The following is a 12,722-nucleotide window of genomic DNA, read 5'->3' on the forward strand; positions in this document are numbered from 1 at the left end:
GTGTCCCCCATCGTCCTTCTCTTCATTAAACTAGACATACCCAATTCCATCAACCTTTCCTTATATGTTTTAACCTCCAGTCCCCTAATCATCTTTGTTGCTCTTCTCTATTCTCTTTCTAGAGTCTCAACATCTTTTTTACATTTTGGTGACCAAACTGGATGCAGTATTCCATGTGTGGCCTTACCAAGACATTGTAAAGTGGTATTAATACTTTGCGTGATCTTGTTTCTATCCCTCTGTTAATGCAGCCTAGCACTGTGTTGGCTTTTTTGGCAGCTGCAGCACACTGCTGGCTCATATTTAAATGATTGTCCACTAGGACTCTGAGATCCCTCTCACAGTTACTACTATTGAGAAAGGTACCTCCTACACTATACCTATACATTTGGTTTTTCTTGCCTAAATGTAGAACCTTACTTTTATCACCATTGATTTTCATTTTGTTAGAGTGTTCAAGTCTGTCCAGATCCTCCTGTATCCTAAGTCTATCTTCTGGAGTGTTGGCTATTCCTGCCAACTTGGTGTCGTCTGCAAATTTGATGAGTTCCCTATCTATCCCCTCGTCCATGATGATGTTACCTAGTTTGGTTAATGATCATCTAGCACTGATGTTACCTAGTTTAGGTAATGAAAAATGTCTGCAAGAATATAACCAAGCTCAGAAAGCACCAAGGACCCCTCATTTCAAAAACCCTAGAACCCTTATTTAAGATGATAAAAAGCCACTACTTAATCCGAAGAGGCACCCGACCGAGTGAGATGGACGGTACAAAAGATAACTCTCAAATAATTCACACGTGGATGTCGTCCAATAAATGCGTCAGTCTTTTTTTCAGTATCTCCCAGCTCCGAAAAGCTCGCAACCCCGAAAATTGTTTGTTTTCTTTCTTTTTGCTTGCAATACGACCCCCCTGCTACACCCCCTTTGGTTACTTCTTTGCGAGTGAGCCCTCACCATATGTACAGCTCTGTCCATCCAGGCCTCAGTTTCCCCCGCGCTCACCCGCCACTTCTTCGCCGCTTCCATCTCTGGAAGGAAAGCGTCGCTTACGGAACGAAAAGAAAAGAGCGAACAGTCCGAGGGAGAAAGATGAAGGGCGAACCGCGGCCAGCTGGGGGACTCGAATGCGGGGAGGACGTGGGCTGAAACGAAGCCGGCGTCGGAGACGAGGGGTAGGGCTTCCTGCGGCGCGCCGGGGACGGGTGGGCGGAGCGGCGGTTCGTCTGAGAATCCTCCTCTGCCGCCGCCGCGATGCTGCCGGCCGTGTGGGGCTTCCTGAAGCGTCACAAAAAGAAATGCTTTTTCCTCGGCGCTTTCCTGGGCGGTGAGTTTCCCACCGGGCATTTTCCGGGCCTTCGCTTGCTGTGCTTTGCTGTCCCGAAACAGATGTTAACAAGCAGCCCTACCTGCGCTCTTGCTGCTGCCCCCTTTCGGCCCCAGCCATGCCCAGAGCGAGAGGCGTCCGCCCCCTGAAATCTGCAGGACATTTCCTTAAGTTTTGCTTCGTTTACCCTGTAATAAGTCCACTATGCTGAATGGGCTTGCTCACAAGGAAGGGGGCATGAGAATGCCGCCTTACTTCTGATATCCAATTTTCTTCTTAGTTCTGTATGCTCACATATTATTGGCTAAAATCTCATCATCTTGCACGAGAGGTCGATATGAGGAAGAGTGAAGACCTCAAACTGACCACATTTCCCTCCTTTACAGACTGTTTTGCTCCTTTTTGTACATATGCTGATATTTCTGCCTTTTAAAATCGTTATACTATGGTGAATTTATTTTATAGCATTTGTTACAACAAACGAAGTTAAAATTAACTTAAGTAATAACGAACAGGAGGAAAGAAGATTCAAGCATATGCTTACTTGAGCTCCTATTTGTCACATCAGCTTAAACCATTTTTCTCTTTAGAGTTATAAACCAAGCAAGTTTAGCTATAATTCCAAGAGCATTATCTTAGCAGAAGAGGAAAAAATAACTTCCTGTTGATCATTTTGACAGATATATTTTTTTCTGGGGCCTTATACAAATAGGACAATGAAGTAAAGAATGAGCTACAGTCACATTTGTTGGACCTGGATGAAGGTGTGGATTAAAGGCAATGCTTCAAAATCTGTCTTGAAGCACTGTTAATGGTATTATTTGATCCCAAATCATTTTTGGCTAGATGGAATCAAGCGTCACAACTTGAGCCATTAATTAAAGTTGTTTAGATGTGTTACTGTTGGTATTGAACAACCAATGGCTGTTTTGGCTTAGGCAGAAATGGAAACTGATACATAGTACATCTGGAGAGTGCTTGTTTAAGGAATACTTAGTTAAGAATTTATCTTGCCTGAAAAGTTCCCCCAATGGAGATGTAGATCCTACTGATGAAAGAGGTTCAGGTTCAGACAGATTCTTTAATTAGTTCATATGTTCTGGATCAACCTCCCTCTTCATTCACAATTGCATGAACAGACTTGTACAATACTTTCCTGTTCCAAGTGCATCTTGTCACACACTTGAGAAAGTATACTCTTTTTTCTAAGTACGGAAGCTTCACTCCATGGTATTGCCAAGTGCAGTTGTTCCTTTAATGCTTCTCTGGACTTATATTATTCTTAGGCTGATCAATCAGATCCCAAATTATTAGTAACTTGGTATTTCAGTGTGATAGTGTGATACGTATGTGTGTATGTCTTTTGTAGGGGTTTATGTACTTGGAAAATATGGTCAGAAAAAAATGAAAGAAATTCAAGAAAGAGAAGCAGCAGAATATATAGCACAAGCAAGAAGGCAGTATCATTTTGAAAGTAATCAGAGGACTTGCAATATGACAGGTAAAGTGATATTGTAGCTATTTTGCTTGTCAAAGATACCAAAGTCTGAAGCTCACTGTCAAATTCCATTTTTTTTTCAGTACTTGTTTTAACATCTAACTCCTGTTTCCTTAATGAAACAATTGCTACAGACAAAATAATACTTAGAACAATATTTGCTAATATGGGCAGCTCATCAAAATATAACTAACATAAATACAAACAAATTTGTAAGCTGTATTTTCCATTTCTAAATTGTTAATTGACCATAAATCATAATTCAGCATTTTATCATGCAAACATGATTAGCCTTAACTGTAGTTTGGTACTATGTGTGAACTAAATTGGTATGGTTAATCATGCCAATATGGACAAGTTAGCATAATAAATAGGATTCAGAGAGTCATATGTCTAGTTCTGCATTTTCAGGAGGGCTGTGTGTGTTTTTTACCAGTAATGTATAACCTCACATAGCAGATTCCTTTTGAAACTGATGGGCTGTCAGTGATCCTTATATTTATTGTTTTCTAAAGGCTATTTTAAATAAACCTTAAATATTTCTACCAATGTTAGAATTATGTTAAAGAGATCTTTACATCAGTTCTACAGTAACATCCTCACTGTTACACTTAAGTTATTGTTTTTACTTTGTTGATGATGCTCCATGCCTTCTAATAATTCTTCCTATCATCTGCTTTTTAGTACTATCAATGCTTCCAACATTAAGAGACACTTTGATGTATCAGCTGAATTCTGAGAGTCTCACTTCCCTGCTGAAAAACAAGTAAGCATAAATTGTCAAGAGATTATTATACTTTGTTCTGAATACCGTCCTTTAGGTTTTGGTAGTGTGTGTGTACATAATGTTAGCATGGACAAACTATTTGTTTTCTGTAACAAAACACTCTGTTAAAGTGTTTTCTTGCCAAAGTCATGTAAGATTTAAATAGCTTAACATGTAGCATATTAATTGACTTTAGAGGAGGAAAACTTTGCCATTAAGGGGTCTGAATCCCTTTAATGCTGTTGTTTTATGCATGAAACTCATAGATAATTCTGCATTCTGGCTAAATTATTTTTTTTTTTTAACATGACTTCTAAAACAGGGCTTTTCAACCACTGCTATGGGTACCACCTATGGTACATTGGCACCTGGCAGGTGGTACACGGCCATCCTATAAAAGTAGTAGCGGGGGAGGGGAATGAGCTGAACCGGTGGCAGCACTGCACAAGCCTGAGCGAGAGAGGGCTGGACCTGCAGGGCTGTCAGGGCTCAGCGGAAGCGCCAGGATCAGTGCCGCTTTCCAGCTAGTCGGCGTTTCTTCGGGGCTCTCAGGGCTCAGTGGAAGCACCAGGATCAGCGCAAGGCTCCAGCTGGAGCTCGGCACTGATCCTGGTGCTTCTGCTGACCCCTGAAGAAGCACCCATCAGCTGGAAAGCGGCACTGACCCTGGTGCTTCTGCTGAGCCCAGAAGACGCGCCGATCAGCTGGAATGTTGCAGCATCTCCAGGGTCTTGTGATTTACATTAAGATGCTTGGCAACTGACTCATATTTATGATGGTCACAATGTCCCAGGTCATGTGAAGTGACCAAAACCTGCTGCAACCACCCAGCAGAGGGGGGAATAAAAACCAAACACTCCCACCCTACCCCTGCTGCCAATCCTCAACAGAAATGCTCACAATAATGAAAACCTTGGACAGGAGGAAGAGTGCCGCCGGGCAGGCAGGCAGGTGTCTTGCTCGGCTGTGGCTTGGGGGGCACTTTTTTCAGTGCCATTGTAACTTCAAACAGTCACTAAGCGAACTGTTGTAAGTTGAGGACTACCTGTACTTTATCACTTTTTTCCTTTTTGGGGGGGTCATCAAGTTTTTGACACCTTGCTAAGCGACTGGTGGTAAAAGTGGTACAATGGGTGAAAAGGTTGAAAAGCCCTGTTCTAAAATATTTATTACCAAGGCAACCTAGGGCTACACATTTGTAATTTTTTCAGCATCACAAATACACATTTGTTCCAGTGCTATATGAGCAGTCATGCTTATGCAGTTGAACTTCCTATTCCTTTCCAATGTGCGCAGAAGAATGGGTAGGATTAAGGATCCATTCTGTTGATGGAATAGTGTCTCTCAACTGAATGGCATCACTGCATAAGTTTCTGTGCTTTGCAAGCATTCTCCTTATTACAGTATTACTTTCCAAAATCCCAGCATTTATTTTCTCCCTCATATTTTTATGTTTGGCTTTTTTTGTTTGATGTGGATTGAAATGGAGCTCTTCAATTAATTATAAATGTGTCTATTCTATTCTTTCTGTAGGCCAGCCAATAAGTTAGAAATATGGGAAGAATTGAAGATTATAAGTAAGTCAAATGAGTCATTGTGCTTGTGATCCATTGAGCCTCTTTAGGTATACACAGAATGAAACTTTTCTTTCTTCAGTATTAAGCTTCTTGGCTACTGTGCTTCAAGCACTATCCTAATGAACATTATGATTTGTCATGAAGAAAGCGTATTTATTCAAAAATAAGCCTTACTATTTGTTAAGTGGAATTCTGTTGAATTAATTTTGAATTCTTATAGTGACCATAGTTATCTCTCCTAGATAAGTGGTTTCTGCCCTTAGATGTGTAGTTATTTTCCACCTTATTTTATTTTCTCTAATTTTAAACCTTCTCTTCGTAACAGTGTGTATAAAAAAAAGCCTCTCTCACTACCTCAGCGTTTACTACATAGCACCATTCAAAATTAAGTAGGAATCTCAGTTCACCAGAACTAACACAATTGGAATTTTAATTGTGTATCCTTCAAAATCTTCACACTATTGCCAAGAGCATTTGGGATGGTAGTTTGGCTCAATAGAAAATAGTTCTTTCCAAAGACTTGGAATAGGCAGATGTCGTTTGGTGTTAGAGGTATCATCACAAGATGTAAGCTCTTTCAAGTAAAGCTGCCTTTTGCAATTGACTGATGGTAATTTCATCAATGCTGATGGTGCTTGAGTGGTGCCCCAGACGTTTGGGGATTGCACCTAAGGTGCCTATTACTATTGGTACTATCTTTGCTTTCTTTTGTCAGTCATTCTACTTTGTATTTGCCTGTGTTTGTATTTTGTGATTTTCTCCAGTTCTTTCTCCTTCTGTTCTGTGATCTCCAGGTACTGCAACATCCAGACTTTTTGTCTTTCATATCAACAGTTTTAATTCTGGGATGTTATGTATTATTATTATTATTATTTAATATAGCTGCCTGCTCCTGGATACTCTTGCTATGTCTTTGTCTTGTGCTTTCATGAAAATCTGCTTAGCTCAAGTGACTTCATTACCATCACCGGGATGTGGCAAGAACTTGAACTCCAGCTGCTACACCCTCTGTGTATCATGTTAGAAGATGTGACCAACCTTGGTGTTGTTTTGTCCTCACTATGGTTCTAGTGGCCGTAATGCCTTTCATTCAAAACTACTGGAAGAAGAGCTTACTAGTGACTTACTCTTTCTTTGCGCTAGGCATGTGGGGGCTTTTTTTGCTTGACCTTTGCCTTCAGCAAGATTTTTCAAAATGTGCTTTACAATGCTTCCTCTTTGGTGTCAGCTTCGCTGCCTGTGTCTCCTGCCTGGCCAAACGTATCTTCAGTCTCAATAAGTCATCAGATTCAGTTATTATTTCACATCGAAAATCTCTTTCCTTTAACTTGTACTGTACATCTGATTGTGATGTTTAAAAGTAAATTTTGTTCCATCAGCTACTATCCAATAGAAGCAATTTTATCAGGACTCTCCTTAACACACGTACATGATAATTATGTTTACCTTAGTTCAAAAGGATGTATTGCAAGAGTAAAAACACAGTTAATGATTGTCATAGTTATTTAGAATGTGCCATAATAGTGAGAAAAGTGTTTACATAGAATAATCTAAAAATCCTGAAATTTTCCCTTTTGCAATCCTTTTGGTAATTGAAGATTCTTTTTTTCCTCCATTTTTTTTGCATTTTAATAAAATCTTTTTTTAAGCCCTTTGCATCAGTAAAGCCATGGATATACAGTAATAGCTTTTATTTAGCTAAATCTAGTACTTTGATTAGCTTGAGCTTTGAATTATGCTGTCCTTTTAATGAGGTTTTTAGAAAAATAAAATGGAGATTTGCCCTCCAAAATAATTTCTAGAAGTATAGACCTGATTTAAGTCTCCACAAAGCAGCTACTATTTCATTTTATTGATGAAATATGTTCTTTTTAAAGATGTTCAGTATTTTATGGTAAATTTTTGTTTTATTAAAGGTTTTACGAGGAGTATTGTAGCAGTATACAGCACATGCATGCTCGTAGTTCTTCTCCGAGTCCAATTAAATATTATTGGTGGATACATTTACTTAGACAATGCAGCAGTTTGCAAAAATGGCACTGTAAGTAGATTGTTTTCAAATAGATAAATATCTGGGTTGAAAACTCAGAAAGGAAAACATATTTTGAATACTCCAGTATACTTTTATGCTTGCTTAAATCTCATTGAAACAGATCTCATGGTGAAAATATTTATGATTACTGAATTGAAAATAGGTAAGATGGTGCTCTAATTTTCCAAAATGGAATGATGACTAAAAAGTATGGGATATTGATCTTATGATACCTTCAAAAGACTATATTGTAGCCTGGCACCAATCACCCTTCTTTATAACTGTGAACTGCTCTTAAACAGTTTTTCAGGAGGGCTGCCGAAGATGTGCTTGTGACTTCAATTTTCAGCTCTTTTTCCTCATTTGGACAGGAGAGGGGAATGAAGGTTTCTTGTAAAGTAAAAGAAGCCTATTAGACGTTGGGCTTTGAGACATTATAGACCTCTCCCAGTTGCCTGGACAACATTTTGAGAAGTGGTTTGCCATTGTCTTCTTCCTAGGGCTGAGAGAGACTGGCTGGCCCAGTCATTCAGCTGCTTTATGCAGGACTGGAATTTGCCATCTGATTTTAGCCTGCTGCCTTAAACCATTCCACTAGACAGGTTCTCACTGGAGGTTTAATATACCAATTTTACTTGTAAAAATTGCCACTGCTCTTTGTTACCAAATTCTGGCAGCATAATGTTCAGGAGTTCAGTGGCTACAAGAACTTCAGGAAGGCTATGGATTGCCTGTCTTTGCTCTAGCTGTGCTTCCAAGATAACTTTCATTTATCATTGCAAGAATGTACCTTTTATCCGGGGGGGGGGGAAGGGAGAGAGACAAATTGTTCTGTTTTACTGTAAAAGGTGACAGAGTCCTTTAAGAAGTAGAATATCTTAGGAATTTTAGCAGCTACTGAAGAGGTAAATGAAGGAGAAGTCTGTTCTGATTTGCTGCAAGATATTCAGGACAGATAGTCTGTATCATTTCTGCTACCAAAGGAACACTGTCTTTCTTCTTGCAGACACTTTTAGCTCCCCCAGAAGTTCAACAACAATATTTATCAAGTATTCAACATCTCCTGGGAGATGGTAAGTTATCCATAAAATTGTTTTATCTAAAATTATATTATGAAGTTTGAACAAGTAGGAATTTCTCTTCAATTACTCTTTCTCTTCTGCCATAGGTTTGACCGAATTAATAAGCGTGGTTAAGAAGACTGTGCAGAATGTATTTGAGAGGTATAATAGGGTCCTTTAAAAATCTAAAATACTTGGTTTGAATGCACTCTATTGATGTTTAACTCTTCTCATTGCAGTGTTTCTCTCAAGCATGCCCTTTCCCTCTTGGATCTGGAGCAGAAGCTAAGAGAGATTAGAAAGGTAATTGAACAGCCTGAAGATTCTGCATCTGAAGAAGCTGTATCACGATCCCAGTTATGTCATTACATGATGCCGGATGAAGAGAATCCTTTAGCTTTCCAGGTATTTGAATAGTATTAAGAGCGGGGAATCAGTCTGACTCTGAACTACAATTGGGGGTTGATTCTGTATATTTTTCGTAGAATTGGAACTTATCTTGAATCTAACATCTTTTATTTGGCTTCAGCTTTTCCAAATTAGGAAGGAGGAGAACATTCTGGTGTGTGATGGTTTGCCAATGATTTCCTCATTTGTCACAAACAATGTCATTGGCAACATAACATATAGACAGTAAACTCTACTCCGGTGCAGCTCTTGAGTAGGATCACAATAGTCATGGTTGAATTCAGGGCAGATATCAGTTATATGAATTGTGAAAACATTCAAGTTGCCTTTATTCTCTGTCTTTCTAGGCTAATGAACTTACAGAAAAAGATGTTGCTACCATTAAGTTACTTAATGAAACAAGAGATATGTTAGAAAGGTAGGTAGCCAAAGTTTGAGGACTTGAATCTCTGTTAATGCTCAACATCTTATGACACTTAAACAAGAAAAAAATGGAAATGTGAATAAACTGAAATTTGGATATCTTCAACATTTAAGATGTTAGTGGCTTTTATAATATTTTCTATAACCCTTTACAAATGAAAGATCCATTTATACAAATAACAGACAATAATTCTAAGGCTTCAAGTGATAAATCCAATAGCCTTGTGCCTTACATCCTCTTCATGCCCTCAGATACTTTAATTTCCACTTTTGTATTGAGTAAATCAGTGTCATCATGAACAGGGGGTATGGATGGAGATCCGATTGACATCGGGAGCATTGCAGACCTTTTTAAATTAATTGCAATATTGCATTCATGATCCAAAATGAAAATTCCTGTGGATTATTATTATTGTAATCAAATGGCCTACAATTTGAGTACTGAAACAACTTGTTTATTATATTCTGAGTGACAAGCAAACTGATTCATAAAACTGAGGAGAAATGTATATCATTGTTGGAAGCTTTGACATGAACAGATTTTAAAAATTGCCTTAACTGGCATTTTGTGCTGATAAGATAGGAAGTGGATGTTTCTATATGAGTTTAATGACAACTATCATTTTGAACTATGGTGTTGAGTTTGTTTCCTTTGTATGTGTTGCGGAATTGAAGGTGGAATTAACTTCTGTCCTCCAGTATGTAAGATCTATAATTCCCTAGAACATGTACAGCCTATGTTGCATAGCCTATGACCCATCAGGTTTTGTGAACTGCAATTGAATAGTTCATTATTTGTACATAAAAAGACAGCATAATACAACTATAGTTTTGTGAATATTTTCTTCATTCCAGCCCAGATTTTAATAGAGTTTTGAGCAGTTGCTTAAATAGAGGATTTAGTCGATTACTGGATAACATGGCAGAATTCTTCAGACCTACTGAACTGGACATATGCCATACTGGCTCTATGAACAGGTAAAACTGGTTTTAATATTACAAATGCTCCCAGTTCTTATTAGAGAATAGTTATATCTTTTTTTTTCTATCCACTAAAAGTGGAATGGCATATTTCACAATGGTATTTCGAGCAAAACACCCCGCAAATCCTCTCAAAGAATCAGAAAAACTTATTTAAAGTAGATGCATGGAAGACATCCATCATGTCAGCTTCCACTATAGTTCTAATTAAAGTGTTTTCATTGTTAAGTATGTGCAGAGTAGGGAAGAGGCCATAGAGTGGCTGTCCAAACCTTTGAGCAAAAGTGCCTACTTCAAACTGAATTATCCCATTACATGGTTTACAATCCTTATTAGCTAGAGTATTTTCTAGTTACTGCCTCTCATTTTGTTTTTATCGCTAGCTGTCAATTTAGGTAAAACATGGAAAAATCAACAACTTTTTTTTCTGTTCCAGTCTAGGAAGAGCTACACATAAATGGCTGCTCCTGCTTGTTTCCATTGCCAAAAATCTTTGAGCAGGGCTGTGTTAAAATGGAAAGTTATATTACTGTCTTTTTTTTATTTGAACATTTTAGTAGAATTTGCTTCTGATAATTCTTGAATTGGGATACTGCAGTCAACTAATATGCTTGGCAGCCAACAAAAAACTGTGATGTGAATACTCAGCTCACACAGAGATTGAGCCTGTAAATGGAAGAGTTGGGAAGCCATTCATTTGTATCCCACCTGCTTATCACTGTTGCATTGTATAGGGACAGTTTGTATTGCATACGTTCATGATGTAGATATTCAATATTTATAGACTTAATGGTGGCTGTGATATCAGTATATTGCAAAAGTAATTAAGCAGACAGACTTCTGTATTTTCTTCCTATCCTAGTCTTTCCAGTGCCAGTCTTCCTCTAGCCAAGATAATTCCAATAATAAATGGGCAGATCCATTCAGTCTGCAGCGAAACACCTAGCCATTTTGTTCAGGTAAGAAAACCACTTTGCCTGTCTTAAAATGAAATTCTATTCAAACCTTGAAAATAAGTCTGACTTAGTTTGATAGGATTTATTCTTAGGTAAGTGTGTTTAGCCCTGAAGCTTTAGTCTATTTTAAAATTATATATCATCCTTGCTGAATCTAAATTCCAATGAGTTTTAAAATGAAATTAAAATAACAGGAAATAACAAATCATGAGCAGATTAAGATATTCATCATTAAGGTGGGATATTTTTTCAGCCTATTCTTTATTCTCATGACTAGACAGTAATAAAGGAGGAAACCTTAAATCTTTTTGAAACAGAAAAAAAGGCTTTAGGCTTCCTTTATATTCCTACGCCTTCTCAAATCTTTTACATCTCTTCTATTTCATATGTTTTAATTTTGACTTTGCGCTGCTTTAGTGTAGATATGCTAATACTGCAAAGATTCAATTTCAATTCTTAATATGGTACAAATGGTACACCATGATAAAACAGAGCAAATATCAAACATCTGAATATTCTTTTTAGGACTTATTAATGATGGAACAAGTGAAAGACTTTGCTGCTAATGTATATGAAGCCTTCAGTACTCCACAACAACTAGAGAAGTAAACTAGAGAAGTAAACTGCTGTTCAATATGTACAGAATATACTATTTAGTATCCAATTATTGTGACTTTTCATTTTGATAATGAAACTCTTAACAGAGTGATATAGAATGACTGTCCTTGTAAATCAAACACATTTTAAAAAGTTCATTTCCAAATTTTTATAATGGAATTCCTACAGCTGACTAAAGTAATTATTAATATAAAAAAATCTTTGTGCTGTAAGCCTTTGCATTGAGGCAGTCAATTTTAAATAACTTGTTTACAAAAAAAAAAAAACAGTGCAATGAGCACTGTGTCAACAGAAAGCTTCTGAAGATTAATGGCAGTCTTTACAATTGTGCGGACTACCACAGCAACCGTATGATGGGAAAACCAAGTCCAGTCGATTTTCAGGCTGGAGTAATAAAGTCTTTCTGCAGTCCCTCTCCTATTCAGCGACTTATCAGTTGTATCAGAAACACAACATGACAGCGGGCAGATGGAACAAAAATAACCCAGTTATTAAACCTAGTTCTGGTATATCTGACACCATTTTCCCCCATTGGTAAATGAGAATGGGTTTTAGTTGAAGTTTCTCTTGGCACAAAACCACCATACAATTCTCACTCTACAACTGAATAAGAGGGACTTTGATCAAAAGATCATCATGCTCCTATTATATTTCTGGTGGTGGATGAGTAATTATGCTTTTCTCTTTTTTAACCACCAAATGTTTTTCTTAAGCTGACTTGGGGGAGCAGATAAGCAACCCAGCAGTGGGCTAGATGGCTTTCAAAGTTTTAGGTTCTTCAGACTGGGACTACAGACTTCTATATGCTAAGGGTCTGCTGGGGTCTGAAAAGTTGAGCTTGCTGTATGAGTTTGGAATGGAAATGCATTGTTTCTAGCAAAAATTATGTTTACAATGTTTATAAATGGCTATTGCTGTATACATTCATTTTGTAAATATTTTTAATTTGTATTTACTTGGATCACTACAAAATATCTGAATCACAATAAACTATTTTGGCAGATTACATACTGTCCTGGTCAATATTGTTTATGGGATTAGGAATTTATTGTTTAGAGTTTATCCCCAGTTCTT

At 37.7% G+C, this 12,722-nt stretch overlaps 2 protein-coding genes across 3 annotated transcripts in view; one reads left to right on the top strand and one right to left on the bottom strand.

The window, feature by feature from the left end:
• The window catches only part of ADAT2 (adenosine deaminase tRNA specific 2), a 35,437-nt gene extending 34,110 nt beyond the window's left edge, over positions 1–1,327 (bottom strand). The window contains exon 1 of one of the 2 annotated variants that reach the window (XM_039346827.1): positions 959–1,247. In XM_039346827.1, the coding sequence (XP_039202761.1) occupies positions 959–1,030 (72 nt within the window). In that variant the 5' untranslated portion in view covers positions 1,031–1,247. Of the gene's footprint in view, positions 1–958 lie in introns of both variants that reach the window. The other variant, XM_039346828.1, reaches the window with a different exon arrangement.
• Positions 1,256–12,654, top strand: PEX3 (peroxisomal biogenesis factor 3). The gene is made up of 12 exons (XM_039346826.1): positions 1,256–1,328; positions 2,698–2,829; positions 3,511–3,592; positions 5,126–5,169; positions 7,086–7,210; positions 8,208–8,274; positions 8,370–8,424; positions 8,502–8,667; positions 9,018–9,088; positions 9,949–10,071; positions 10,937–11,033; positions 11,556–12,654. Exons 1-12 carry the CDS (start codon positions 1,256–1,258, stop codon positions 11,637–11,639), a joined length of 1,119 nt encoding a protein of 372 aa, XP_039202760.1. The 3' UTR covers positions 11,640–12,654.
• Positions 12,655–12,722: the final 68 nt, after the last annotated feature.

The sequence above is a fragment of the Crotalus tigris genome, unplaced genomic scaffold (genome assembly GCF_016545835.1).
Source record: "Crotalus tigris isolate CLP2741 ecotype Arizona unplaced genomic scaffold, ASM1654583v1 scf7180000018030.5226217, whole genome shotgun sequence".
NCBI classification, from domain to species: Eukaryota; Metazoa; Chordata; class Lepidosauria; order Squamata; family Viperidae; genus Crotalus; species Crotalus tigris.

What these genes read in the sequence shown, in the direction of transcription:
- PEX3 (XM_039346826.1), top strand. Translation starts at nt 1,256, where the DNA reads ATGCTGCCGGCCGTGTGGGGCTTCCTGAAGCGTCACAAAAAGAAATGC. An exon ending in TCAACATCTCCTGGGAGATG is followed by an intron (nt 8,275 to 8,369) that starts GTAAGTTATCCA and finishes CTTCTGCCATAG; the next exon opens with GTTTGACCGAATTAATAAGC. An exon ending in CATACTGGCTCTATGAACAG is followed by an intron (nt 10,072 to 10,936) that starts GTAAAACTGGTT and finishes TTCCTATCCTAG; the next exon opens with TCTTTCCAGTGCCAGTCTTC.